The sequence below is a fragment of the Barbus barbus genome, assembly GCF_936440315.1.
Source record: "Barbus barbus genome assembly, chromosome: 11".
NCBI lineage: Eukaryota > Metazoa > Chordata > Actinopteri > Cypriniformes > Cyprinidae > Barbus > Barbus barbus.
Window position 1 is genome coordinate 32,382,700 of NC_136739.1, and position 27,911 is coordinate 32,410,610.

Consider the following 27,911-nt stretch of genomic DNA (forward strand, 5'->3'; position numbering starts at 1 on the left):
ACACACACTACACACACACACACACTACACTCACACACACACACACACACACACTACACACACACACACACACACACACACACACTACACACACACACACACACACTACACTCACACACACACACTACACACACACACACACACACACACACACACACACACACACACACACACACACACACACTACACTCACACACACACACTACACACACACACACACACTACACACACACACACACACTACACTCACACACACACACTACACTCACACACACACACTACACACACACACACACACACACTACACACACACACACACACTACACTCACACACACACACTACACTACACTCACACACTACACACACACACACACACTACACACACACACACACTACACTCACACACACACACACACACACACACTACACACACACACACACACACACACACTACACACACACACACACACTACACTCACACACACACACTACACACACACACACACACACACACACTACACACACACACACACACACACACACTACACTCACACACACACACTACACACACACACACACACTACACACACACACACACACTACACTCACACACACACACTACACTCACACACACACACTACACTCAACAAGTTGCAGTTTTACAGCTTAAGTTGGAGACAGCTTTTGATATTCAACACCGTGAAAATACTAAAATACGTTTATTAGAAAGAAATGAATGATGACATTTTTCAATTATATTTTTTAATATATACTATATATATATATGGAAATATAGTCTTTACTCTTTCTCTCTCTCTCTATATATATAAATAATAACAATTGTAAAATTGCAAGTTTATATATTTTTTTACAGTTTATTTTTTCAGATGTGCATTTTAATATTCACATTGTAAATACGTTAACAGTTGACAAATCAATAAAATATGATTACATTATTAAAATATTAATATAATGATTAATATAAAAATTAAATATAAAAATAAAAATATTACATTATTATTATTATTATTATTATATAACCTTTACTTAACTACGTAAGCAATTATTATTTTAATTTCTGTTTGTAGTTATGGATTTATATTTAATTTATTTTATTTTATATGGAAATAAAAGGCAGTATGCTTTTAGTCTTTACTTTCTCTATATAGATAATTTACTTTTAAAGGTCTATATGTGTAATAGTAAAATTGTATTCTTATATTTTTCTTTGTACATTTTATATATTTTTAATTGTACATTTTTATATTTACAGTGTAAATTAATGTTAAAAGTTAACAAAACAATAAAATATTATATATTAAACATTATAACAAAATATATTATTCATAGAAAGAGAATAAAGACTAAAACCATACTGCCTTTTATTTCCATATATTCTGTTTTCAGCTAAATTTGTGAGCATTTTTCCAAGCATTATCAGTCAATACTCCGAAAATGTCCAAAGTTGTATTAAATACTGAATATCTCCCGTGAGATGTTTAATACGCGTCAAAGCACACATGCTGTTCTCAGAAAGTGTTTATTCCAGAGCTTTTATCAGAGATAGCTGTTCATGAAGCTGGAGCCTGAGGAAGAAGTGGCACAATTTGTTATTAGATTCACAATAATCTTCCACATTTCAAATAACATCCAGTAGAAGTGAGTGTTGTCCAGTGTGTTTGTGGTGACTGGAGCGATCTGTGCTGTTTGTCCAGGAATGGTGGTCCGCTCGTCCGTCTGGCTGGGTCTTCCGGATCTGATCAGCAGCATTTCTGCTCGGAACAGCACTGATGTCTGGCCGCAGGTGTTTTGTGTCGGCGGCGCGGTGAGAAAACCACTTTTTATTATTATTATCATTTAGCTGAAGGGTACAATATATTGAATTTAGACAGATAAATCATACATCAAACAAACATGAGCATGAGATGGACTTACAGTATAATACTAATAGACAAAAAACAGATGTGACCCCGGACCACAAAACCAGTCATAATGGTTAATCTGAAAGCTGAATAAATAATCTTTCCATTGATGTATGGTTTGTTATGATAGGACAATATTTGTCTGAGATACAACTATTTGAAAATCTGGAATCTGAGGGAGCAAAAAAATCTAAATATTGAGAAAATCTCCTTTAAAGTTGTTCAAATGAAGTTCTTAGCAATGCATATTACTAATCAAAAATGAAGTTTTGATATATTTACAGTAGGAAATGTACAAAATATCTTCATGGAACATGATCTTATTATCCTAATGATTTTTGGCATAAAAGAAAAATGTATAATTTTGACCCATACAATGTTGGTTATTGCTACAAATATACCAGTGCTACTGATGACTGCTTTTGTGCTCCAGGGTCTCATATGAGATCTGGTTTGTGTCTCTGCAGATGTGGATCCAGCTGTTCTTCAGCGCTTCCTTCTGGTGGACCTTCTGTTACGCGGTGGACGTCTTCCTGGTGGTGAAGCGCTCGGCGGGCATCAGGTGCGTCCCATCATGCACCTGTGTCTCTGAGCGCTGCAGCAGATGCTGATGTGTGTTGTGTGTTTCAGCACGATCGTCCTGTATCACATGATCACGTGGGGTCTGACGCTGCTGCTGTGTGTGGAAGGAGTCGCCATGCTTTACTACCCCTCCATATCCAGGTAAACACTGATTAAACCGCCTCAGGATGACACTTCTTTTTCTGACACTGTTTAATTCCAAAGCTCTTAAAAGTGCTGTGAAAAATAATCAATTATGTCTTTCTACTTCAAAATTAAAAAATAAATAAATACTAAGAAAAATTAAAAAAATAATGTCAAAATAGGTAAATCAAATTATCTTTATACCCCAGTAAACAGGCGCATTAGACTCAGAAAGAAAAGTACAATAAATAATCAATTATTATTCATTACAGTGAAAGAAAATCTTAAAATGTTATATACATCTAAAACCAAACATTTTTAGAAATATCTTTTTGTTCATAAAACAATTATTATAAATACACCAGATTATTGGAGTAGATTTTGCAAGAAAATACTATTTTAGCCTTTCTCCTTAAAAATTAAAAATACTTACAAAAATGAAAAGAATAATGTATAATAGGTAAATAAACTTTTTATATTTCAAAATAGAGGCACGTCAATTACATAAGCATGCATTTAAGCTCACAAATAAGAGTCTTCTAATTAGCAAATTATTATTCATTACAGTGGATAGAAAACCTTAAAATGTTATAAATCTTTCCCAAAAATTCACAAAATTATGTTTAATTCGATGTGTTGCTATAAAAGTCTTCTAAATAACACATTATTATTCATTACAGTGAAAGTAAAAAAAAAATCATGTTACTTACTTTCTCATTTTTTGTGAAATTTACTAGCAATTTCTGTGAAAATAGTTTCAAACCAAATCCTATACCAATTATTTTTCAGTGTGTAAAAAATGATAAAGATATATGTTGCATATTAATATGCAAATTAGCAACTCCAAGGCCACGGGTTTGATTCCCAGTAAATGCATGAAGTAATACCATGCAAACCTTCAATGCAATGCAAGTCATTTCAGATAAAAGCAGCTGCCAAATGCATGCATGTGAATGTGATCTGACCTGAATGTGTTTGTCATGTGAGCTGTGAGAACGGCCTTCAGCACGCCATTCCTCACTACATCACCACATACGCTCCCATGCTGCTGGTGCTCCTCGTCAATCCAGTGCTGTTCACACGGACCGTATCTGCTGGTGAGTAAAAGAGAAAAGATCAACTTAAAACAATAGTTCAGGTTAAAAATTAACACTAGCTGAAAATGTCCTCACCCAATATGAGTATGTCTCTTCATCAGGTTTGTAGAAATGTGTCTCTGCATCAGTGTCTCAGCAATGGATGCTCTGCAGTGAATGGGTGCCGTCAGAATGAGAGTCCAAACAGCTGCTGCATTGGATTTTGATGTGAGAGACAACAGGAGATGCACTTTTTCCATCTGTTTGGACTCTCATTCTGACGGCACCCATTCACTGCAGAGTGAGACACTGATGCAATGCTACATTTCACCAAATCTGATGAAGAAACAAACAAATCTACATCTGGGATGACCATTTTCAGCTAATTTTACTAGTGATTTCTGAGAGAAAATAGTTTTAAAGTAAGTCCTACACTAATTGAGTTCATCCTGTGGGTGTGATTTATCTCAGATAATCTCGTGTCTGTCTGTGTTTTAATGCAGTGACGTCGCTGCTGAAGGGTCAACAGGGAATCTACACCGAGAACGAGAGACGACTCGGATCTGAGATCAAAATACGCTTCTTTAAGATCATGCTGGTGTTCGTCATTTGGTAAGAAACTCTTCAAGAGAAGAGATTCATATCCTCCTCTTTAAACAGTCGTGAAATGGTTTCACTGCAGTATTTTCCTTAGTATGTTGGTCTTGTTTTCTTGTACAAATATCTACAACTTCTGGAGTTAAGATGCATTTACTTGACAAGTAAATTTACTTAAAATATCATGTCTTGTTTTCTGAAAAAATGATCCAACTTTTGTTAGTTTTTGCTTAAAACAAGTAAAAATATCTCCCAATGGGGTAAGAAAAATTATCTTGTCTAGCCTTTGATTTAAGATTATATTTCTTACCCCACTGGTAGATATTTGTGCTCGTTTTAAGCAAAAACTAACAAAGATTTGAATAATATTTCCAGAAGACAAGACAAAATATCTTAAATCGTTTTACTTGTCAATGCATCCTGATTCAAGAATTTTTAGATATTTATACTAGAAAACAAGACATAAATACTTAGGAAGAAAATATTTTTTTGCAGTGTTTATAATCTGAAGGTTCCCTTAATGAAACCGTTCAGTCACTAATGAACACATAATCAGTGAAAGCAGCCTGTTTCCTGTGCTCTTCATCACGTCAGCTGGCTGCCCAACATCATCAACGAGAGTCTGCTGTTTTATCTGGAGATGCAGGATGATGTTCAAGCCGGCGATCTGAGGAACGTCCGTAACGCTGCACTCATCACGTGGTTCATAATGGTGAGTATTTCTGTGATGCTCCAAATCACATGACAGTGGGACCCGCGTTATATTTTTAACCACTCACAATAAAAGAGCCCGCTCCTGCGAGATTGGTAGCAGCCCTCTAGTGCTCGAGCCTTGATGCACATCTAGTGTCACTTATATTTGTGTCCCATCCATTGCTGTGGTTGTCACTATTATTTATGCTATTTCAAGAGTGAATCCACACTGTAAAAAGTGATGAGTTGACTTAACTTAAACAAATTGAGGAAACCCCTTGCCTTAAAATGATCAAGTAAATAATAATGCATTAAGTGAATTGTCAAGTTATTTACTTAATAATTGTGTTTAATATTTAAAATAGAAATGGCTGTTACGTTTCTTCCTGCTGTTTCAAGGATTAAAGGCACAAGCACTTTCTGTTCAATGGTTTTTATTTATAAAAAGCAATACTTGACTCTCTCTCTTTGAAGAGAGATGAGTTGTCCAGGGACTTGTGCAGTGCCATTTTTGTCATCCCACTTGTGTTGGGCCACATGCTTTCCAGATCAAGTGATCTTTAACAGATATCCTGCAGACGTACGTGTGCTATCTGGGAGCTTATTTGAGCAAGATTCGTTAATCACATCTCTGTCCTCAGGGAGTCCTGAACCCCATGCAGGGGTTTCTCAACACGCTGGCGTTTCACGGCTGGACGGGGCTAAACGTGGACTTCAGCCGGCAGAGACGGCGCGAGCTGCCCTGGGATTCGGCCTCCACGTCGCTGGCGGGTGGATACACACCCGTCGCCGGATCAGCGCTGCTCTACCAAAGCCATGTGCAGGAGATCAAGAAGAAGCAGAGCACCAACGGACAGCAGCAGCCCTCAGACGCCATCAGTGTCCTGTCTGAAGGTAACGGAGACACACACCCGTCTACACAGACTGCTGATGCTGATGCCCATCTGAATGCTGCATCTGTAAAGTATGAAATAAAATACATGTTCAAATGGGACCTGAGCTGTATTTGTACGTGTAAGAAATAAACACACTATAAACTACCGATGTTTTTGAAAATCTCTTCTGATCCTCAAGGCTACATTTATGTGATCAAAAATATTGTTGCAATTTCAAACAACTGGTTTCTATGTTAATATATTTATTACGTCCATTAGTTTTCATCGTTTTTTCTTAGTATTTTTGTATTGTTCTCTTGTATAAATATCTATAAATTAAGATGCATTTACTTGACAAGTAAAATGACTTAAAACAATTAAAAATATCTGCCAATGGGGTAAGAAAAATAATCTTGTTTAGCCTTTGAATTAAGATTATTTTTCTAACCCCATTGGCAGATATTTTTGCTCGTTTTAAGCTAAACAAAATTTAAACAAAATTTTAATAATATTTTCAGAAGACAAGACAAAATATCTTAAATCGTTTTACTTGTCAAGTAAATGCATCCTGATTCAAGAATGTTTCGATATTTATAGAAAACAAGACATAAATACTAAGAAAATATTGTTTTGCAGTTTATTGAGTCAGCCCATAAAACCGTATGGTAAAAAGTTATGAAATTTGGCACACTGATTGAGGACAGTATCAACATTAAACGCACCAAATTTGGAGCCTCTAACTCAAACTCTCTAGCGCCACCAACAGTTCAGGTTTGCACTCAAGTTTATGCTAATAACGTTTGAACCATAAGGTCTAGAAATTATTTTTACCCTTATGGCTTATGCCTTGAAATTTAAATTTGCTTAATGAAATGTAAATTTCTATGGGTCAAGATTTTTGGCAATTTCCAATTAAATGAAAAACATACTTTTTTCAAACTCATCCTAGACACTTTGATTTTCACCAAAATGGGCTCAGATCATCTTCAGACCATGCTGGCAAAACGTTATGGAATTTAAGTAGATTAGTCAAACCATTTTCGAATAACACGCAAATGAATCCTGCGAAGAGCACGCCAAAATAGACGTGAGGCTATATCTACACAACACTTTAGCACCAAACTTGGTGTGTTATATCAACCATGACATATCAAACCACCTGCACAGTTTCGTCACAGCACCACCTAGTTGTCAGGAGATATGAAAATGGCTATTTTTGCTTATAACTTCTGAACAGTTTGGCTAAACTGGTCTATTTAGATTCAAAGTATTATACAGAGTCGAACAGTATCTAATTGGGCATCAGCCATTTTTTATTTTTAATTAGTATTTATATTTAATTTTAATCATTCAAAGATTTTAATCAAAGAATCAATCATGTCTTTTTGAACCGTGTCTTATACATAGAGACACTGTCATGTTAGAATAGAAAAGGGTTCTGTCCAAACTGTTGCTATAAAATTAGAAGCACACAATTCTCTAGAATATCATTATATGCTTAAACATTAAGATTTGTACTCATAGAAATTACTAAAGTAGTCAAACCTGTTCATTAGAAGGGGGTGCCAATACTTTTGGCAATATAGTGTATATATACACAAAAAAATTAAATACACACACACACACAAATATATATATATAAACACAATATAAACATCAGGGATGAAATTAACTAGTCTTCTCTATCTCATCTCATAGATTCAGAGTCTAGTACTGTAGAAATCCACATATCCAGTGAGCAGCGAGAGTTTGAGGATGTCAAGCCAAACGGAGCATCACTGGAGATTTCTACAGGCTGAACGTCTCGCCGGACTCAACCACGCTCTCTCATACTCTCCAACTTCTGATTCACAAAGAAAAAATAAGCCTTCATGCATCTGTACAATCAATCAATCACTTCTGTCTCCTGGCCTGTTTGTGCTGGTGAAGGGTTCTCTGAAACAACACATAATTCAGTACGAAACTTTGATTTGAATCAAAAGTGCAAACAGAATATTTGTCTTTAAAATGTCATCAAAGGATCACACTGTAAAAATGCACTATTATACAGCACATGGAGATTGTGTGTTGCTGCTTTACTCATTTTATACTTAATTAAATTATACTTATTAAACATTCTTCATTTTATGCCGTCATTAAAGATGTAGTGTGTCATTTTTTGGTCTAATTGGTAGGTTGACTTACTGAATGTGGCACAAATTAATTCATTATTTAGAGACCAAAACTAATATTTTACCACTTTGGCAAAAACATAACATGCACTAAAGGTAAAAACAAAAGTTTGCAATATTTTAGTGTTTTTAAATGAAGTCTTTTCTGCGTACAAAGACTGCATTTATTAGATCAAAAACAGTAACAATTGTGAAATATGATTATAATTTGAAAAGAGTTTTCCATGTTAACATTTTTTAATTTTATTTGTGTGATGCAAAGCTGAATTTTCAGCATCATGGGAAACTCATACAAAAATAAAAATAAAGTATTTAAATACTTTTATTGATCAAGAACAGTAAACAGTAACAGTAAAGACATTTGTTACAAAAGATTTCTATAGATTTTTATTATAAACGCTGTTTTAACATATTTGCACAAAAAAGCAGCTATTTTACAATTGTAATATTTCACAATTTTTACTGTATTTTTGACCAAATAAATGCAGCCTTGGTGAACATAAGTGACTCTTCAAAAATATTAAAACACTTTAATTATTCCAAACTTTTGACAATTATTCCAACATTTCTGTCGTGGAGTTTCACATGCAAGCTGAATGAATCAAACACGACTGATTATAATATTAAAATAGAGTGATTTATTTGAGCCTCTGAATGTGAGACATTGAGATTCAGTTTTGTCCATGAAACAGGTCTAAACTTTATACTTGGCAGCAGGTCAGAAACACGTCAGAGCATGCATATGATCTCTCGATGTGCCAAGATCAAGATGCAATTCTCAGTCTGACACAGACGATAAGGGCTTCAGAAAACCAACAGCACAGAAATGCAACGCTTACCATGCATTAAAAAAATCACATTAAAACCCACTAGAATTGGTTTTATTGTTAAAAAAAAGAAACGTCCATTGTCAAACGCACACGACGGTGCAGTGTGTACTCTACGACATTAACACTACACCAGTCACGGTTAAATAGTGATGGCATCGAGACGAGGCACCGATCACAGCTTAAAGTTTACAGCAGGACAAACCCATCAGTTCCTGATCGAACCTGGTCATCAAACACAAGCTCAGTAGATGGACATACGATAAACGCGTTAGAAAAACACCTTACATTCATCACGCATCTAATTCAGACGAGATGCCATAAAGTGATGAACTAGTCCGATAACAAAGTGTCTCCGTTTAACGAAAATTCACCTAATTTAAATTGGACGAGAGATTTTGATGGTTGCTTGGTTTCTATTTCTGCAGTGTTGTGTTGAGAAGCTCCGCCCACGCTGAAACCTCATTGGTCCAAATATTTGATTGGCAGGTCACCACAGCAGTTTAGAACTCGATTCCTCGTTTTAGTAAATTGTAGCCATGAAAGGTTGTACAAATTCCTTGTCATTTTAATTAAACCGTGGACATGAATTTAGAATTTGCAGCCTCCGTTTAATCGTAGCCACATCGTACTAAACGTTGCATCATTTTAACAAATTTGTAGCGATGATTTACTAAAGCAAGGAAATGAGTTCTTAATCCATACACATTATTTCCCTCATTTAAATTAGATCATGGACATGAATTTATCATTCCTATTTAGTTTCAGTTAATTGTGGCCACATTGTACAAATTCACTCCCTCATTTTTAATTAAAATCGCAGCCACAAATGTAGAATTTGTCCATCCTTTTAAATAAATTGTGGCCATGAATTAAGAATTCTTTCCATCTTTTTTGTAAATCGTGGCCACATCGTAATAATTTGCTCCCTCATTTTAGTAAATCATGGCCACAAAACACTGTACTAATTCACTCCCGTGTTTTAATTAAATTGTGGCAGTGGCTCGTTTTAATAATAAACTCTGGCCACGGCGTACTAATTCATACAAATTCCTTCCCTCATTTCAATTCAATCAAGGCCATGAATTTAAAGTTCATTCCCTTGTTTGAGTAAATTGTGGCCAAATGTCGTGCTAATTTGTTCTTACGAATAATAAATCACGGAAATGAAGGTGGGCAGGGCTTCCCAGTGCAACGCCACATAAAAGAAACCAAGTGATCAACAAAATAAGACAAAATTCAGATTTGCATGGAGGAGAGCGCTTTTATTACTTCTCGTTTTATCAAATCACACCTGATTAGGACTCGTCTGTGATGCTGAGAATTCAAACGCGGCCCAAAATGCTCGTCTCCCACTTACGATGCGATATTTAGAGGCACAAGTCCTCATGATCGATTTCTGCAAAACCACTGAGCTTCCTGCCAATCGAGCTGGCATAACGTGCACAAAATAAAAAACAACTACATAAAAGTATGAAAGACTTTAGGAAAAAGATTAGTTTATAAACATATAAACACAGTTTATAAAATCTGCGTGTTACGGTCTCATTTACATCTTTACAATCATTAAATGTACATCCAGTGGGGAGGTTTTACACCTGTATATTTAATATCTGAGGATCTTAAGATATTTCCCAAGCACTCGGCAGCTGACGTCTTCATTCCCCTTTAAAGCTGGAAAACAATCAGAAGAATGTATGGTTGTCCTGCGAGGAAAACTCGTCTTGATTTGAAGTTTGTTCTCCAGGAAAAATCTTATGGTCAGACTTCAGTTATGAAGGGTCGAATGGCCCAGTGAACATCAGTGGTGTCCAAAACACTCAATAAAACCTTTCAAATGAAGCGTCTCCAGCTCTTCATCGACCGAGTCGCTGCGCTGCTCAACAGCGTTTCTGACCATCTCTAGTGGACACTTCCTCTAATTTGGTTTTCAACAGTTGGATTCTGTTCCTGGTGAAGCCGTGGGTCTCAATCGACCGGAAGAAACGAGTTCAGTCACAACCTGCAGCCGCTGAGAAACTTGAGCTTTAGCTGCACTGTCCTGCATCCGGATTCACCAACAGCTATTTCCGGAAATCAAGAACACAGACCTGGAAAAACAAGACAATGTTCAAACAGGGTTAATATTATCATCATCATCAACTAAAACTGTTAAAAAGATTTGTGTTCGCTGAAATAAAGCTTGAAATTAAAAATGCTGCCTTGGTAACCGACTGAAAGCAGTCGAAGCACTAAAATTATTCCTGGAAATACAAACTAAAACCGAATTTTAGTTGAATAAATGAATTAATAAACTAAAACTGAATTCAAACTATACAAAATAAAAATACATTAAATCTAAATAACCCCAAATATCTTAAATATTAGATGAAAAATTATAATTAAATGAAAATTAGAAAATTAAACTGAAATCAGTTGAAGCAAAAATTACTAAATGGAAATAAATAAAAACAAAGTAAAAAACTAAAATAAAATGAACCTAAATATTACATGAAAAGCTTATTAACTGAAATAAGTTTAAATTGAAGCACTAAAATTATGAAATAACAATAAAGCTGAAGGAAAATTAAAAATGAAATGTGAAAAAAATTAACAAAATAACCTAAATATTAAACCAAAAACTAATTACAATAGCACATAATTACAAAATTAAACTTAAGTGAATATAAACACTGAAATATAAAAATAAAACTAATTAAAATATAATAGTCTATAAATAATACTAAACAATATAATTGATTTTTAGAGAAAACAACATGAAATTTCATCTAATTTTACATAATATCTTATGAATTTACAAATTTAATTTATTGAACATTTTATAACCTTGAAACTACAGCCCAAAGTTTGGACACGTGACAATTTTAAAAACCTTAAAATTAATTTTAGACAAACATAAATTGAGCTTCCACTATGATGTATTTTTGAAAATGCCGTTCAACTCAAATTCTTGAAGCAGTTTTAACAGAAAGATGAACGCACCGATCCATCAGATGCACTCGCTCCCACTTTATCTCCCACACTGTTCCAGCAAACCTCAAATATTCCCCCTGTTCCTCTGTAGCTGTTCACCAACGCGCCGCTCTGAAGAGAGGAGAACCATCATCATATTAGACAAGGCTTGTATATAATAGATACTATATTATAACATAGTCCTGCTTTCTGAGAGGCTGGCCAATATGGACAAACATATCACAATATGTTTTCTATATATTTGATATGGATAAATATAACATTTAATAACTAAATTACATAAAAAATGTGATTAATAAAAAAAAAAATCATTAGATTAAAATGTTTGTAAATAAACTAGATTAAAATAAATTTAAAAATAAGAAAAATAAAATAAATGAATACAAAATTAGATTAACACTTTAACCTTCAACCCCATTTAGGGCCTCGCAGGTGAAAATAACCTACCTGAATTAAAATGGTAACAGTTTGTGACAAAGTGTGCTTACACAAACAAATTAGGTATCTTTGGAAAGAAGAGACTCTGGGCTTTACTATCTATCATCCAGAGTTGATAATGCTCAAAAAGATAAAAAGTTATAGACACTGACGTGCCTTGAAAAATATTTTTCCACACTGAATGTTTTTTTATTTCATATACAAATACATGAAATAAGTCCTGGAGCAATCCAGAAAAGTAATGGATCGAAAGCCATGTGTCTCATCAGTTCATATTTCAAATTTGAAGAAGATACCATGAAAAATGAGATTCCTGCAATATTTTTTCTGAAACTATTTATAGTCCCCCCACCCCCCTGTTTGAGGAAAAATAACCACCAAATGGATTGCAGAATTATACAAGCTATTTTAGTCATTATACATGTTCCTGCATAGTTTTTCAATTATAAAATAATAGACAGATTTATTTGAGCACTAAAAAATACAAAAATAATTATTTGAGTAATAAAAAAGGAAAAAAAATAGAAAAAAATGCTTTGTATATAGTATGTATACTGAAGTATTCTTCGTTATTCGTTATTACAATGATAAATATCACTGCCAGACGTGAAGTGATATTGCCAGACATGGTCATAGAGTCAGTAAACACACGCTGATGTGCTTCCATTCAGATTATAATCAAACAGATGGGCCATATAATCAATAATAGCTGATCAATGAATCACAATGATAGCCGTCATAGAGTCGCTAATAAACACGCTGATGTGCGTCCATACAGATTATAATCATGCAGACACGGCCACATTCCCCACACAATACATACACACACATATAAAAAATGTAGAAGAAAAAAAAAACAGTTTTTTATGGATAAAGCAGATCGCTAAGTTATGCCCCGCTCAGATGACAGCGTGCGTCACAGAAGCGTCACTGCCGGCAGGAGGGAGCGCCAAATTCAAATAATCTATATTCCGCTTTTCTGAGACTTTTTTTTCCGTAGACGGTCTCATTATGTTTGTAAGACCGTATTCTACAAAATCGTTTTGTTTTTTTACCACCAAGACGCTGTTTTTGAGCGTAATTTATTCCATAACGGACGCGAACAATAACTCTCTGAAGAAATGAAACGTAAACAAAGGAATATTCATCCTTATTACAACGTTATTGTTTCGCTGGACTAAAAGTGCTCGCTGGGATGTTTTTCTGTGGACCCTTACCTCTCTAACTAAACTGGGATTTCAGCAGTGGACGCGTTTGTGGCTCGTTATTACAATGATAAAGGTACGTACGGCTTTTTTACTCTGCGTGTTTGGATGTGTACTGCTTACACAAATGTAGCAAATTTGTGCCACTCATTCCTTATAAGCTTTCCATCGAAAAACAGCGATCTGTCGTCGATGCTTGAGGCTTAGACCCTCAGAATGATATAGAGTTTGACAAGATTAACTTTGTCCCGTTTCATTTATTCTATTAGAAAACAATGACACATGCAAACAAAGAGCGTTCAGTGCGAGGTCGCTCTGGTGCAGGCTAACAGGTTAAAACAACTTTAAACATTTTTTATGGTGTGTGCGTGGCCTAAATGCGTTCTCTATAATCTCAGAGTTTGTGAAGAGCGCTTCAGCTTGCTGTACTCACCATCGTGTCCCAGATGTGAACGCATTTGTCGAAGGAGCCGCTGGCCAGGAACCTGCCGTCTGGACTGAAGGCCACGCTGTAGACGGGCTCCTGGTGTTTGGTGAGTGTGTGAGTGCAGACGCCTCGATCCACGTCCCACAATCGCACCGTCGAGTCGAACGAGGCACTGAGGAACACAGAGCAGTGGGGCATCGTTCGGTTAAACTGTTAAACACTTCAGACTTTTAGCAGTTCAAGTCCGTTTAGATCAGGGTCTTTCAATACTTTAGATCCCACGGACCCCCAGATATGATCATCCCCATGTGAGGGACTTCCATCCTAAAATGTAGAAGGCATCAATAAAGTTTCTTGTCTGAAAAATTACTATTATAAATATGCTTAAATTATTATTTGGAAAATATTATAATTTCATTAAGTTAAATTATTATGCATTTTTTGTACTCACTATAGTACTGTATATTTCATGCATTATTATTATAAATATGCCTAAATATCTCTCTCTCTATATATATATATATATATATATATATATATATATATATATATATATTTTTTTTTTACACACTATAGTACTGTATATTGTATGTTAATTTATCTGTTTTTCTATTTATTTAATCTTATGTCATTATACATTATATATGAATTTTAAACCTTTTTTAATCTAATTCAATATTTAATGTAATTTTAGATTATTTATTTTAATCTAATTGTTCTTTATTTTTCAAATTTTATATTAATTTATTTGAATCTGATTTGAGTCATTTTAAAATGTATTTTCATCTAATTTTATTTAACCAATTTAATATAATCGGTTTTAATTTATTTGAATCTAATTGTTATTAATTATATTATTTTTTGTTAATTGATTTAATCTTTTTTTATTCTTATTTTATTTTAACCAATTTAATATATTCAATGTTTTATTTATTTAAATGTTACTTATTTTTCTGTTTTATTACTTTATTTACTTTAATTCATTTTAATCTTTTTACGTTTATTTAAATCTAATTATTTAAATCTAATTTTGTATTTATTTTATCAGCAATTTTTTTTCTTAATTTTAATCTAATTTAATTATTTAATCTTTTTTTCTTAATGTATTTATTTTCATTTAATTATTTAATCTAATTTATTATTCATTTATATTCTTATCAGAGTATTTATTTTTCTCTAGTTTATGAGGTGGGTGGGACGTTACCTGGCTAGCAGCATGTTAGCGTTGGGATTGTTGCTCCCGGTGCCGGTCGGGCTCCATTTGATCGTGTAAATCTCTTTATTGTGCGCTTCAAGATTGTGAACGCATAAATCCTGCTTCATACTCCAGATCTGCCATGAGAGAAACATAATTTGATCATATTTAATATACACTTTCATTACACATTTACTATAAATCCATTTTTACTGATGACAGGAACCGCTGCAATTAGAAATGTAGGTAAAAATAAACATTGGGACGTAATTCCTACCTTTAGCGTCATGTCGTCTGAGCAGGACGCCAGCAGCATCCCCGATGGATCCCATTTAATGGCGTTCACTTCATTCTGTAAGCAAACAAACATGTTTATCTGCTGCTGGAGAACAGTAGACCCTGAACCCGTGAGTGAGTGAGTGCGTGCTGCTCACCGTGTGCCCTTGGAAGGTCTTGAGCGGACGCTCACTTCCCAGGCGGCACACATGGATGCACATGTCAGTGCTGCAGGAGGCGAAGGTGCTGTTGTTCTGCCAGTCCACGTCCAGCGCCGGAGCTGCAAGAGTTTATAAAATAAAAGCTCCATTTAACTCAAAGAATTTATAACAGAATTATTACTACTGTACAGCAGAATATACAGTGGTGTGAAAAAGTGCTTGCCCCCTAAACCTAATAACTGGTTGGGTCCAGTGACCCGTAGCAGCAACAACTGCAATCAAGCGTTTGTGATAACTTGCAATGAGTCTGTTACAGCGCTGTGGAGGAGTTTTGGCCACTCATCTTGGCAGAATTGTTGTAATTCAGCCACATTGGAGGGTTTGAGCATGAACCGCCTTTTTAAGGTCATGCCACAGCATCTCAATAGGATTCAGGTCAGGACTTTGACTAGGCCACTCCAAAGTCTTCATTTTGTTTTTCTTCAGTCATTCAGAGGTGGATTTGCTGGTGTGTTTTGGATCATTGTCCTGCTGCAGAACCCAAGTTCGCTTCAGCTTGAGGTCACGAACAGATGGCCGGACATTGTCCTTCAGGATTTTTTGGTAGACAGCTGAATTCATGGTTCATTTATCACAGCAAGTCTTCCAGGTCCTGAAGCAGCAAAACAGCCCCAGACCATCACACTACCACCACCATATTTTACTGTTAGTATGATGTTCTTTTTCTGAAATGCTGTGTTACTTTTACGCCAGATGTAATGGGACACACACCTTCCAAAAAGTTCAACTTTTGTCTCGTCGGTCCACAGAGTATTTTCCCAAAAGTCTTGGGGATCATCAAGATGTTTTCTGGCAAAACTGAGATGAGCCTTTATGTTCTTTTTGCTCAGCAGAGGTTTTCGTCTTGGAGCTCTGCCATGCAGGCCATTTTTGCCCAGTCTCTTTCTTATGGTGGCGTCATGAACACTGACCTTAACTGAGGCAAGTGAGGCCTGCAGTTCTTTAGATGTTGTTGTGGGGTCTTTTGTGACCTCTTGGATGAGTCGTCGCTGTGCTCTTGGGGTAATTTTGGTTGGCCGGACACTCCTGGGAAGGTTCACCACTGTTCCATGTTTTCTCCATTTGTGGATAACGGCTCTCACTGTGGTTCGCTGGAGTCCCAAAGCTTTAGAAATGGCTTTATAACCTTTTCCAGACTGATAGATCTCAATTACTTTCTTTCTCATTTGTTCCTGAATTTCTTTGGATCTCAGCATGATGTGTCGGTTTTGAGGATCTTTTGGTCTACTTCACTTTGTCAGGCAGGTCCTATTGAAGTGATTTCTTGATTGTGAACAGATGTGGCAGTAATCAGGCCTGGGTGTGGCTAGAGAAACTGAACTCAGGTGTGATAAACCACAGTTATATTTTAACACTTTTTCACACAGGGCCATGTGGGTTTGGATTTTGTTTTCCCTTCATTTAAAATTAATTCATTTTATGAATTCAATTGATTAGACATTGTTTTTTATTATTACTATAAATTGTAATATTATAATTACAAATATGATTATTATGCCTAAATAATTATTTGGAAAAGATTTCCAAATATTAAATTATTATATTTCTTTCTACTCATTACAGTACAGTTAGATGCATTTACTTTTTTTTTAAATTATATGCATTTAATTTTTACATTTATTTTAGTCTAGTCTAATTTATTATATAATTAAAATTATTTCTTTAATCTAAAATGAATGAATAAAAAGATTAGATTATTTATTATTCAATATAAATAAATAAACACAAATAAAAACAAACACCGAATTTGGAAATAAAACAAAACTGATTTCATAGAGCCTGAAAATCGTCATTTTTTGATAAGCTTATAATAAATTATTGATATATCGTATAAGATTCACCATTTCAATTAGACATGCTTTTTGATAACTAAAATTAAAATTTAAGCAAAACATTCCCACAATTACAATGGAAAAAACTGAATTTGAAAAAAAAAATAAAAAATAAAGAATCTAGAAAAAAATAAAAGGATTTCATAGGCCCAACATACGGATTTATAAATCCGAAAACAAATGTAAAATCTGACATTCGTGTATTTTCATGAATACTTTCTTTTATAAATGCAGGGTTTCATATATGAACACCTGAAGGTTGTGAACTCACCTGAATGAAATGGAAACTGCTGCTTGGCTTCACCTGTATGAGCGTCCCAAATGATTGTTGTCTGCAGCAGGACGAGAAACCAAAGAAATAAATGAATGATTACAGAAAAAAAGTCAGGTAATAATTCTCTCCCTCGGAATGCATTGCACAGCTCAAATCAATAAAACTTGGATCTTGCATTGCACAGATCATGGGTTCGATTCTCTGCGACTGCATGAACTGATCAATTCAACAACATGAATGCAATGAGAGTTTTTATTGATTTGAGAAGGTTCAAACGCTCACTGATGCTCCAGAAGGAAAAACCATGCATTAAGAGCCGGGGGTGAAAACTTTTTGAATTTAAATTTAAACTTATTTTGTCTTCTAGGAAACATGTAACTATCTTCTGTAGCTTCTGAAGGGCAGAACTAAATGAAAAAACATGATATTTAGGCGAAATAAGAAAAATGTACACATCTCCATTCTGTTCAAAAGTTTTCACCCCCTGGCTCTTAATGCATGGGTTTTCCTTCTGGAGCATCAGTGAGCGTTTGAACCTTCTGTAATAGTTGCATATGAGTCCCTCAGTTGTCCTCAGTGTGAAGAGATGGATCTCAAAATCATACAGTCATTGTTGGAAAGGGTTCAAATACACAAAAGTGCCGGAAAACCAAAGATAAACCAAAGTTTAACTGTTCAGGACACACAAGGGACACATGAACAACTATCACTAACAAAAAAACAGCTGTGGATCATTCAGATAACAATGTTAAGAATGTTAAGGATGTAAACTTTTGAACGGGCTCATTTTTATAAATTCAACTATTATTTTCTCTTGTGGACAACTTTTATATAAAATATCTTATGCATGTCAGTACCAAATAAGCAATAACATGCATTTTGTAAGATCCCTCTTATTTTGGTAAAATAATTAGCATTTTGCTGATTCTGAGAGGGGGGTGTAAACTTTTGACCGCAACTGTAGATACTGACCTTATCGACTCCAGCGCTCAGAATGCTGTTGCCTTTCTTGTTCCACTTGAGTGCAAATATGGGTCCTTTATGCTGGCCGAGTGTGCTGCTGAGATTACCTGGTAAACAGGTTAAAACAAGCTGGTTTAAATAAGACACTCACTCGCTGAGTCGGATTAGTGCTCAGTGGTAAGAAATCACTTGACTTACCATCTTTTGTCCATATTCTTGCAAATCCGTCATAAGATCCGGTTGCTAATAGAGTGCCGTCACTCTGCAGACAAAAACAAAACACATTGAGGAACATATTGAACTGTGATTTGAAAAGAAGCCAAATATTCACCATGCCTTTCATTAGAATTATATCCACAGTCCAAAAGGAATTCGCCCAGTGCCAAATGAGAGTAAAATTGACTCTTAAATAATATATTTTTTTAAAGTAATATATAATACATTTAAAAGTCAATGTTAAACCAATCTGATCATCATTCTTATTAAATAAGAGATAGAAATAAGATATATATATTTCAAGGAAATCATAGAAAAAATGCCATTTACTTTCATAGGCAACAAAAATATTTTTGCCCAGTTAATTCTTAATTTCCTTGCTATTAGCTGATATTAGTTTATTAATCTTGCATATTAATTAATTACATTTATTTTTTATTTAATTTACTAAATATAGATTGTGATAATCCTGATTCTTAAATAAAAGTGAGAGTTGAGGGACAAATTAAAATAAGAAAAAATATGCCGGTTCTATTGATTTCTATCAATAAAACAAACATTTAAAAAAATTTTTTTTTTTTTTTTATATACATTGCAGAAAAAAAGGAATATACAAATAATAACAATACAAAATATAAACAAAAGCATAGCTCACATTCAATTTTAACAAATAAGGATATTACAAAGTACCAGGGGGATTGAAGATTGTATCATAGTATTTTAAACATGTCATAGACCTTTTATTTTTTTAACAATCTTATTGAAGAAATATAAAAGTCAGAGTCAGAACAAAACAAATTTAACATATGAGATGAATTAAGAAGTTGTTTATGTTTGTGAAATTTAGCTAATAAAACAGAAAGGTTAACAATAAATTCTAGATCCTTATTGCTTCTGTTCTCTGAATGATTAGGAGCGACTCACGTTCCAGTCCAGCGAGGTCACGTCTTTGTTGCTGGGAACGTCCTGACCTCCCTCTCGGATGCAGTGCCGCAGGACCAGCTGAGTCGAGCCGCTGCTGCTGTTCTCAATCAGGTTCCATATGCGTGCCGTCGAGTCGCCAGAGCTGCCACATGAGCAACACAAATAATGCAATACACTTTCTAGGCAAGACACACCAGGTGTAAAAAATATAACTAATAGACATCACCATACTTCCCCGGTTGATTGATTACTTTAACAATTGCAAACGTTTTTGTAAACTTGTAAAGTTTTCTGAAACGTTAATTTTCAGAATTAAATATGCACAAATTTTTGCATAAACACAAATACCCAAAGTGTAATAAAATAAACACTTAAATGTGTATTTTGGCCATTTTCTTTGTACTATTGTGAAACCAAATAGTGTCCTGCCTGTTGTGTCTTACCTTGATTTAATTAACTTATTGATACTTCTTATGAATTATAAATCAACATTTAAATGTAATGCACTTAAAATGCAGCTTTTAAATAAAATGGTACGATATTAAAAATGTTAAATATTAAATCAATAAAAATAGCTGCAGCACAAAAGCAGTCATGAGTAGCACAGGTATATTTGTAGAAATAGACAACAATACATTGTATGGATCAAAATTATAATTTTTTCTTTTATGCCAAAAATCATTAGGATATTAAGATCATGTTCCATGAAGATATTTTGTAAATTTCCTACCATAAATCTCAAAATTAAATTTTTGATTAGTAATATGCATTGCTAAGAACTTCATTTGAACAACTTTAAAGGTGATTTTCTCAATATTTAGATTTTTTTGCTCCCTCAGATTCCAGATTTTCTAATAGTTGTATCTCAGACAAATATTGTCCTATCATAACAAACCATACATCAATGGAAATATTATTTATCCAGCTTCGATGATGCATAAACATCATCGATATCAAAAAAAATTGACCCTTATGACTGGTTTTGTGGCCAGGGTCACAAATCGAAATAACTAAAATCTAATAAAAATAAATGATTAAATAATAATGAATATAAATAAATAAAATATAACAGTAATAAAAATACAATATGACTAGTACAAATAAAATATTAAAATAATTATTAAATATTTGAGCTCAAATATTTATGTCTATCATGTAATTTTTCACAGTCGTTCCAGTGCGAGTCGAACAAACTCATAACAGCATCAGAAATCCTTCACCTCAGCCCCTTGAGGTCAGAGGTCAGATGGACTCACCCTGAAGCCAAGAGGTCAGTAACAGGGTTCCAGGCGCAGATGAAGACCTCCGACTCGTGACCCCTCAACACCGTGGCGGGAATCTGGACCTCGCTGTCCATCTCCATCGCATCCACATAATTATCTGAGAGGAGAAGCAGCTCGCAATTACAATCACATCGTGTGCAATACTGACAAGAATATCTCTCAACACCTTAAGATTTCACCAATAGTGAAAGATGATATTTTGCTGTGTTCATGTGTGTTATTCTGAACTTTCTATTTAGCAAAACAAACCTGAAAAAAATTTGACTCCGCTGTTTTCAACATAATAATAATAAAAAATGTTTTCTTGAGCAGCAAATCAGAATATTAGAGCAATTTCTGAAGGATCATGTGACTGGAGTAATGATGCTATGAAATAACAGGAATAAATTACATTTTAAAATATATTCAAAAAGAAAACAGTTCTTTTAAATAGTCAAATGCTTTCAAAATTTACTATTTTGGATCAAATAAATGCAGGCTTGTGAGCAGAAGAGACTTATATACATGAATGTGTGTATTTACATGTACATAATAAATATACACAGTACACACTCATATTATTATGTAAACAAACTTTTATTTTGGATGCGATTAACTGTTTGGCAGCACTATTAAAAACATTAAAAATCTTACTGTTCAAAAACTTTTGACTGGTAGTGTCTGTATTTGGTCAATGCCTTTATTAAAGGCATTTAAAGTGCATTCAAACTACAAGGTTCATGTATTTTTCCCTGTATTTGAGTCAGATATATGCCTTACTGAGCGTGTGGGTGCCGTTCTCCTCTCCGTTGACCGCGGTTTCTCCGTTCTTGCCGGCGTGGGACTGACCAGCGCTTGAGTTAATGGAGCTGTTGGCTCTCTGCTGCTGTTGAGCGAGTGTGTCTCTGAACGCCTGCTGTCTGGTGTGAACCACGTCTGGCATCATGGCGTCGACGAGCGACAGAGACTCTATCGGCCGGCCGTCAAACACTGTGCCATCCTTAAACATTCAGAGACAAGATTACAATCAAATACAAGCCAAAGAGACACAAACAAACCAACAGAAACGGCTCATCTAGAGCAAATATATCCTATGGGAAGGGTTTGGATTTCTTCATGGTTCAATAATGAATTTACGACATTTAAATTTGTTTGTGGTCATTTTAAAATGAAATAAAACATGCTGAGAAATTGGGATTTGTATTTTTACTCAAAATATAGAGTTTAAATATAGCTGAAACTTTCCATGACTTTAAAATGTTATTAATTGTTTATCAACATTTTAATAACTATCAAATTATTTTATCAATAGTTTGTTTTGACATGTTTTAAAAATTCATAGATCATTTAAAGCATTTAAGTCATAAGATCAAAATGTTTTTTTATATCAATGTAAATCAAAAGTTCAGACCAAGGTTATAAAACCATAAATAAAATAAAGGTAAACTAAACTAAAATATATATACAAAATGTGAAATAACTTATTTTATTTCAGCTAGCTGTCGAGGAAACATCTCATTTTCATTTAGTTTAATTTGATGAACTAAAACAATGAGAACTGAAAATTATATTAATAAAAAAATCAATTCTTTCCATTTTAAAACAGAATTATTAAATCAAAATAATAATACAACACCTCATAATTAATTTATTCTAATAACAATTATTTTATATAATTAATACATACATAACTATGTAAAAACAATTATTAAAACTTAAATGAACAACAAAAAAAGTCAAAATATGAATCCAACTATTATAGCATTGCAATGATATTAAAAACAACACAAACGCTCGTTTATACACACTTATGCACACTTTATAATGTTGCCACAAAAGCAAAATTATTTATTTTTGCTTCATGGTCAGTGAAATTCTTCAGAGACAACCTCAAGCGTGCACTGCCGAACTTCCATCAGCACATCAGCTGCCCCACCAGGGGCGAAAGGACATTAGATCACTGTTACACCCCATACAAGAACAGCTACAAGGCACAGTCACAACCACCGTTTGGGAAATCGGACCACGCCGCCATCTTCCTCATGCCTGTTTACAAACAGAGGCTGAAACAGGAAGCCCCGGTGCAGAGGGAGGTCCAACGCTGGACGGACCAATCGGTGGCCGCTCTGCAGGACGCGCTAGATGACGCAGACTGGGACATGTTCCGGCGCAGCTCTGATGACGTCAGCTTGTTTACGGAAGCGGTTGTGGGATTTATAGAGAAACTAATGGATGATACGGTGCAGAAAACCATCATCAGGACGTTTCCCAACCAGAAGCCGTGGGTGGATAAAACCATCCGCGACGCCCTGAGATCCCGCTCCGCTGCCTACAACACAGGGCTCATCACCGGGAACATGGATGATTACAAGGCTGCATCTTACAGCGTGCGCAGATCGGTGAAGGAGGCGAAGCAGCGCTACGGGAGGAAACTAGAGTCGCAATTCCAACATGGCGACTCTAGGAGCCTGTGGCAGGGACTTAGAACCATCACGGACTATAAAACACCACCCTCCAGATCGGGGAATGCGGACGCCTCTCTGGCTGACGAGCTGAACACTTTTTATGCTCGCTTCGAGGCTGCAGCTAATCACGCTAACGGCGCTAGCAGTGCTAACTGCATGCACGCTGAGGAAGCCGGTGAGGACAACGTATTCACCATCACGGAGCATGACGTGAGGAGGGCATTCAAGAGAGTGAACATCAGGAAGGCAGCAGGACCAGATGGCATCACAGGTCGGGTTCTGAAGGCCTGCGCTGACCAGCTAGCACCGGTGTTCACCGAGATCTTCAACCTCTCCCTGGAACAGTCCATAGTCCCCTCATGCTTTAAGCAGTCCACCATTGTTCCTGTCCCCAAGAAACCGCAGCCCACCTGCCTAAACGACTATCGCCCTGTAGCCCTCACATCAGTGGTGATGAAGTGCTTTGAGAGACTGGTCAGAGACTTCATCATTGCATCACTACCAGACACACTGGATCCACTACAGTTTGCATACAGACATAACCGCTCCACGGAGGATGCCATCTCACACCTCCTCCACACCACAACAAGTCACCTGGACTGCAGAAAAGGGAATTATGTAAAAATGCTGTTTGTGGACTACAGTTCAGCGTTTAACACCATAATTCCCTCCACACTCACCTCCAAGTTGGAGGTCCTTGGTCTCAGCACATATTTGTGCCAATGGATGTCCAGCTTCCTGAAGGACAGACAGCAAGCCGTACGGATGGGTAAACACACCTCATCCTCCATCACCCTAAGTACTGGTGCTCCTCAAGGTTGTGTTCTGAGCCCCCTGCTGTACTCACTGTACACTTATGACTGTGTGGCCACTTCCAACTCCACCACCATCATTAAGTTTGCTGATGACACTGTTGTGTTGGGCCTAATCTCAGACAACGACGAGACGGACTACATACAGGAGATTAAGAACCTGGAGAGTTGGTGCCAGGTGAATAGTCTACACCTGAACATCAGCAAAACTAAGGAGCTGATAGTGGACTTCAGTACGAAGCAGGAGCGGTCATACCAGCCTATCACGATCAGCGGGACTCCAGTGGAGAGAGTGGACAGCTTCAGATACCTGGGTGTTCACATCACGCAGGACTTGACTTGGTCCTGTCATACCAGCACCCTGGTGAAGAAGGCCAGGCAGCGTCTGTACCATCTGAGACGCTTAAAGGACTTTAGACTTCCCTCTCGGGTGCTTAAGACTTTTTACACCTGCACCATCGAGAGCGTCCTGACGGGCAGCATCACTTCCTGGTTCGGGAACTGCACTATGCAGGACAGACGAGCCCTCCAGAGGGTGGTGCGTTCAGCGGAACGTACCATTCACACCGAGCTCCCTAACCTGCAGGACATCTACAGCAAGCGGTGCCTGACCAGGGCCAGGAAGATAGTGAAGGACCTCAGCCATCCCAACAATGGACTCTTTTCTCTGCTGCGTTCAGGGAGGCGCTTCCGCTCCATGAAGGCGAACACAGAGAGAATGAGGAGGAGCTTCTTCCCGCAGGCCATTCGGAGTCTAAACCACTCTCCACTCTAAGCACATCACCCCACACTTCCACTTTGCACATTTTTCAAGTACAATCTGCACTAATTTGTAGAAGGTTACGAAAGAATAAATGAGTGGGACTTACATACCATTTGTCTTTGTCTTTAGTATCCTTTTACTCACTTATACACTTTACTGCACTGCACAGCACAGCACACGGACACTTTATCACTGACATACACTTTACTTTTATAGAATCTATATAGAATCATATTCTATTTTTTATTCTCATATCTATTTGTTATTTTATTTTATTGCTAGTTTATTCTGTATATATGTTTACTGTACTTTTTCTATTTGTATTTTTGTAAACTTGAGGTTTTTCTAATTTTGTTGGACAATTTGTTGGACAGTCGTACAATACATTTCACTACATGTCGTACTACGTATGTATATGTATGTGACAAATAAAATTTGAATTTGAATTTGAATTTGAAATAAAAATCTGAAGAAGTGTCTTGACCATGCCAACAATAAAATCCTTAGTTTATTTTTTAATATATTGTCAAACGATTAATTACATCCAAAGTTTTTTTTTATTTTTTTATTTACATATATGTATGCGTACAGTGTATATATAAATACACACAAATACAGTAAATATTTTGAATATTTATATTCATATAATTTATATTATATATAAATATATTTAATACATAAACAACATTTTTCTTAAACGTACTTTATGTGTGTGTATTTATATATACATAAACATACACAGCACACACACATTATGTAAACAAAAACTTATTTTGGATGCGATGACTCGCGATTAATCGTTTGACAGCACTAATTTAATTTATTTTCTTTCATTAATTTATTATGACTCACAGCAGGTGAAAGTTATTTATGCAAAAATGCAGATAAATCAAAGTGTTGAAAGACTTGACTAGAATGGCTGATGATGAAGCGTTCACCTCGTTGATGCTGATCTCGGCCTCCACGTACTGAAGGCCTTTCTGCAGGACGGAGATGAGGGCAGCAGGAGGCACCAGAGTCCCGTTGATGTTCGACTGACTGATGTGACTCTCGATGCCAAACGTGAACGCCGAGTGAGAAAAACCTGCAGCACAAAGGCCAAAGAGACCAGCTTTCCATCAACGAACAGTCGCTTTATTTCAACCCGTGAGTAAATGTGCGACTAAACATGCCTTTAAGGATTTGAGCTCATCTCAAAGCCCGGTTTACATCAGTTCCAGGTGATTTGGGGTGGTTTTGTGGGGGTTTACCTGACTCCTGCAGATATCTGTAGACCAGAAAGTTGACTTCATCACTGGTAATGCTCATCTTAGCTCCACCTCAGAGGATGAGCGACGCTGGAGCTCTCAATCAGCCCCTGCGGGAAACACAACATCCATACATTTAATATTTATGACTTATGAAATGGTTCGTTCTGGAAATCACATGGAGACTGTAGGTCTTGTACCATGGCATTAAAGGGGAGAATGACAACAGCATTAAAATTAACATGTTAGTTACTTGGAATGAAATAAATGTTAACAATTAAAAAATGCTAGAAATTCTAAAAATTAAACATTTTATTTCAGACAGGTGCCAAGGCAACATTTCTCATTTTCATTTAGTTTAGTCTTGAAGTAGGGCTACTAAAATACCTAAAACTGAAATAAAATGAGTAAACACTATATATAAAAAAATAAATAAAAAACAATAAATTGTAATAAAAAAATATTTTTATAAAAATAACTAATACTAAATACTAAAAATAACAAACTAATACAATTTACAGGAAAAAAAATAAAACCTTAAAAAGGAAAATGAAACTTAAAATAAAAAAAAATTACAACTTTTTCCAGTTGTTTGTGGTCATTTTAAAACAAACTAATACTCACAAATGGCCATTTCTCAACATCTTTACTCAAAGTATTTTAGAGATTGGCATAATATTATAAAAAAGTTTATTTGACTTTAAAATGTTATTAATTTCATCTGTTTATTTACCAACATTATTAAATTATTTTATTAAGAGTTTTATAATTATACTTCATTATAGGTTTTTAAAATACATACTTTCATGTATTTACAGTATAACTTGAAGTACTAAAATAACAAAGAAATAAAATAATAAAAACTATATTATAAAGTACAAAAACTAATAAAATTGACAAAAAATTTAATAAAACCTTAACTAAAATTAAAATGTAAAATAAAATAAAAAACTAATGCAAAATCTCAATACGTAATAATGTGATATAAATAACACTGCCTGGCACGCATGACTAAAACAGGACGTTTGTCACGTGTTGTTCATTTGAGGCAAATCAGTTTCTCGGTTTTCTATGTAATTTCTAGTGTCATTGCCCTGTTGTGAAGTATTACAGTCCCAATAAGCAAATACTTGCTAAATGCCAAATTAATTAAGATAATCTAACTCAGCCTTTTTTTTTTTTTAAGTCAAAGCACGAATCATAATTTACTATATATTATTTACTTTATATTTTTAGTATATAATTGAATTATATTACATTTAATATTATATACTAAAATATATAGTAAATTATATATGCATTTATAAATATAGCATTTTTTACTATACAATTTTAGTATATAATTTTGTATTAAATTATATCCAAGCATTACTTGCCATATTTTTCATTTACTCTAATGAGCTCAGACATTTGTACCCATACAATTTAATGCAGGTCGTTTTTGAAGTTTATTTTTCAGGTTTTTAGACTTTATTTCATGAGATATACTTGATTATCCATCACTAGAGAAAGATGCTCTTTGGCAGAAGAATGGTGTAGTTACACAAAACT

At 35.2% G+C, this 27,911-nt stretch overlaps 2 protein-coding genes across 2 annotated transcripts in view; one reads left to right on the top strand and one right to left on the bottom strand.

Moving 5' to 3' along the window:
* Window positions 1–8,795, top strand: part of LOC306877240 (G-protein coupled receptor 143-like) — an 11,680-nt gene extending 2,885 nt beyond the window's left edge. The window contains exons 2-9 of the mRNA XM_079428881.1: window positions 1,717–1,826; window positions 2,391–2,485; window positions 2,554–2,646; window positions 3,616–3,725; window positions 4,208–4,316; window positions 4,896–5,013; window positions 5,636–5,888; window positions 7,568–8,795. Of these exons, the coding sequence (XP_079285007.1) occupies window positions 1,717–1,826; window positions 2,391–2,485; window positions 2,554–2,646; window positions 3,616–3,725; window positions 4,208–4,316; window positions 4,896–5,013; window positions 5,636–5,888; window positions 7,568–7,668 (989 nt within the window). The 3' untranslated portion in view covers window positions 7,669–8,795. The remainder of the gene's footprint in view (window positions 1–1,716; window positions 1,827–2,390; window positions 2,486–2,553; window positions 2,647–3,615; window positions 3,726–4,207; window positions 4,317–4,895; window positions 5,014–5,635; window positions 5,889–7,567) is intronic.
* Window positions 8,796–8,907: 112 nt separating this feature from the next.
* The window catches only part of LOC306877239 (F-box-like/WD repeat-containing protein TBL1XR1), a 29,017-nt gene continuing 10,013 nt past the window's right edge, over window positions 8,908–27,911 (bottom strand). Inside the window, exons 2-16 of the mRNA XM_079428880.1 lie at window positions 26,364–26,470; window positions 26,052–26,197; window positions 21,854–22,073; window positions 21,068–21,191; window positions 19,812–19,953; window positions 18,870–18,933; window positions 18,681–18,778; window positions 17,706–17,766; window positions 15,540–15,661; window positions 15,383–15,457; window positions 15,115–15,242; window positions 13,917–14,082; window positions 11,850–11,951; window positions 9,613–10,957; window positions 8,908–9,484 (exon numbers count right to left, since the gene is read on the bottom strand). Of these exons, the coding sequence (XP_079285006.1) occupies window positions 10,931–10,957; window positions 11,850–11,951; window positions 13,917–14,082; window positions 15,115–15,242; window positions 15,383–15,457; window positions 15,540–15,661; window positions 17,706–17,766; window positions 18,681–18,778; window positions 18,870–18,933; window positions 19,812–19,953; window positions 21,068–21,191; window positions 21,854–22,073; window positions 26,052–26,197; window positions 26,364–26,421 (1,533 nt within the window). The 5' untranslated portion in view covers window positions 26,422–26,470 and the 3' untranslated portion in view covers window positions 8,908–9,484; window positions 9,613–10,930. The remainder of the gene's footprint in view (window positions 9,485–9,612; window positions 10,958–11,849; window positions 11,952–13,916; window positions 14,083–15,114; window positions 15,243–15,382; window positions 15,458–15,539; window positions 15,662–17,705; window positions 17,767–18,680; window positions 18,779–18,869; window positions 18,934–19,811; window positions 19,954–21,067; window positions 21,192–21,853; window positions 22,074–26,051; window positions 26,198–26,363; window positions 26,471–27,911) is intronic.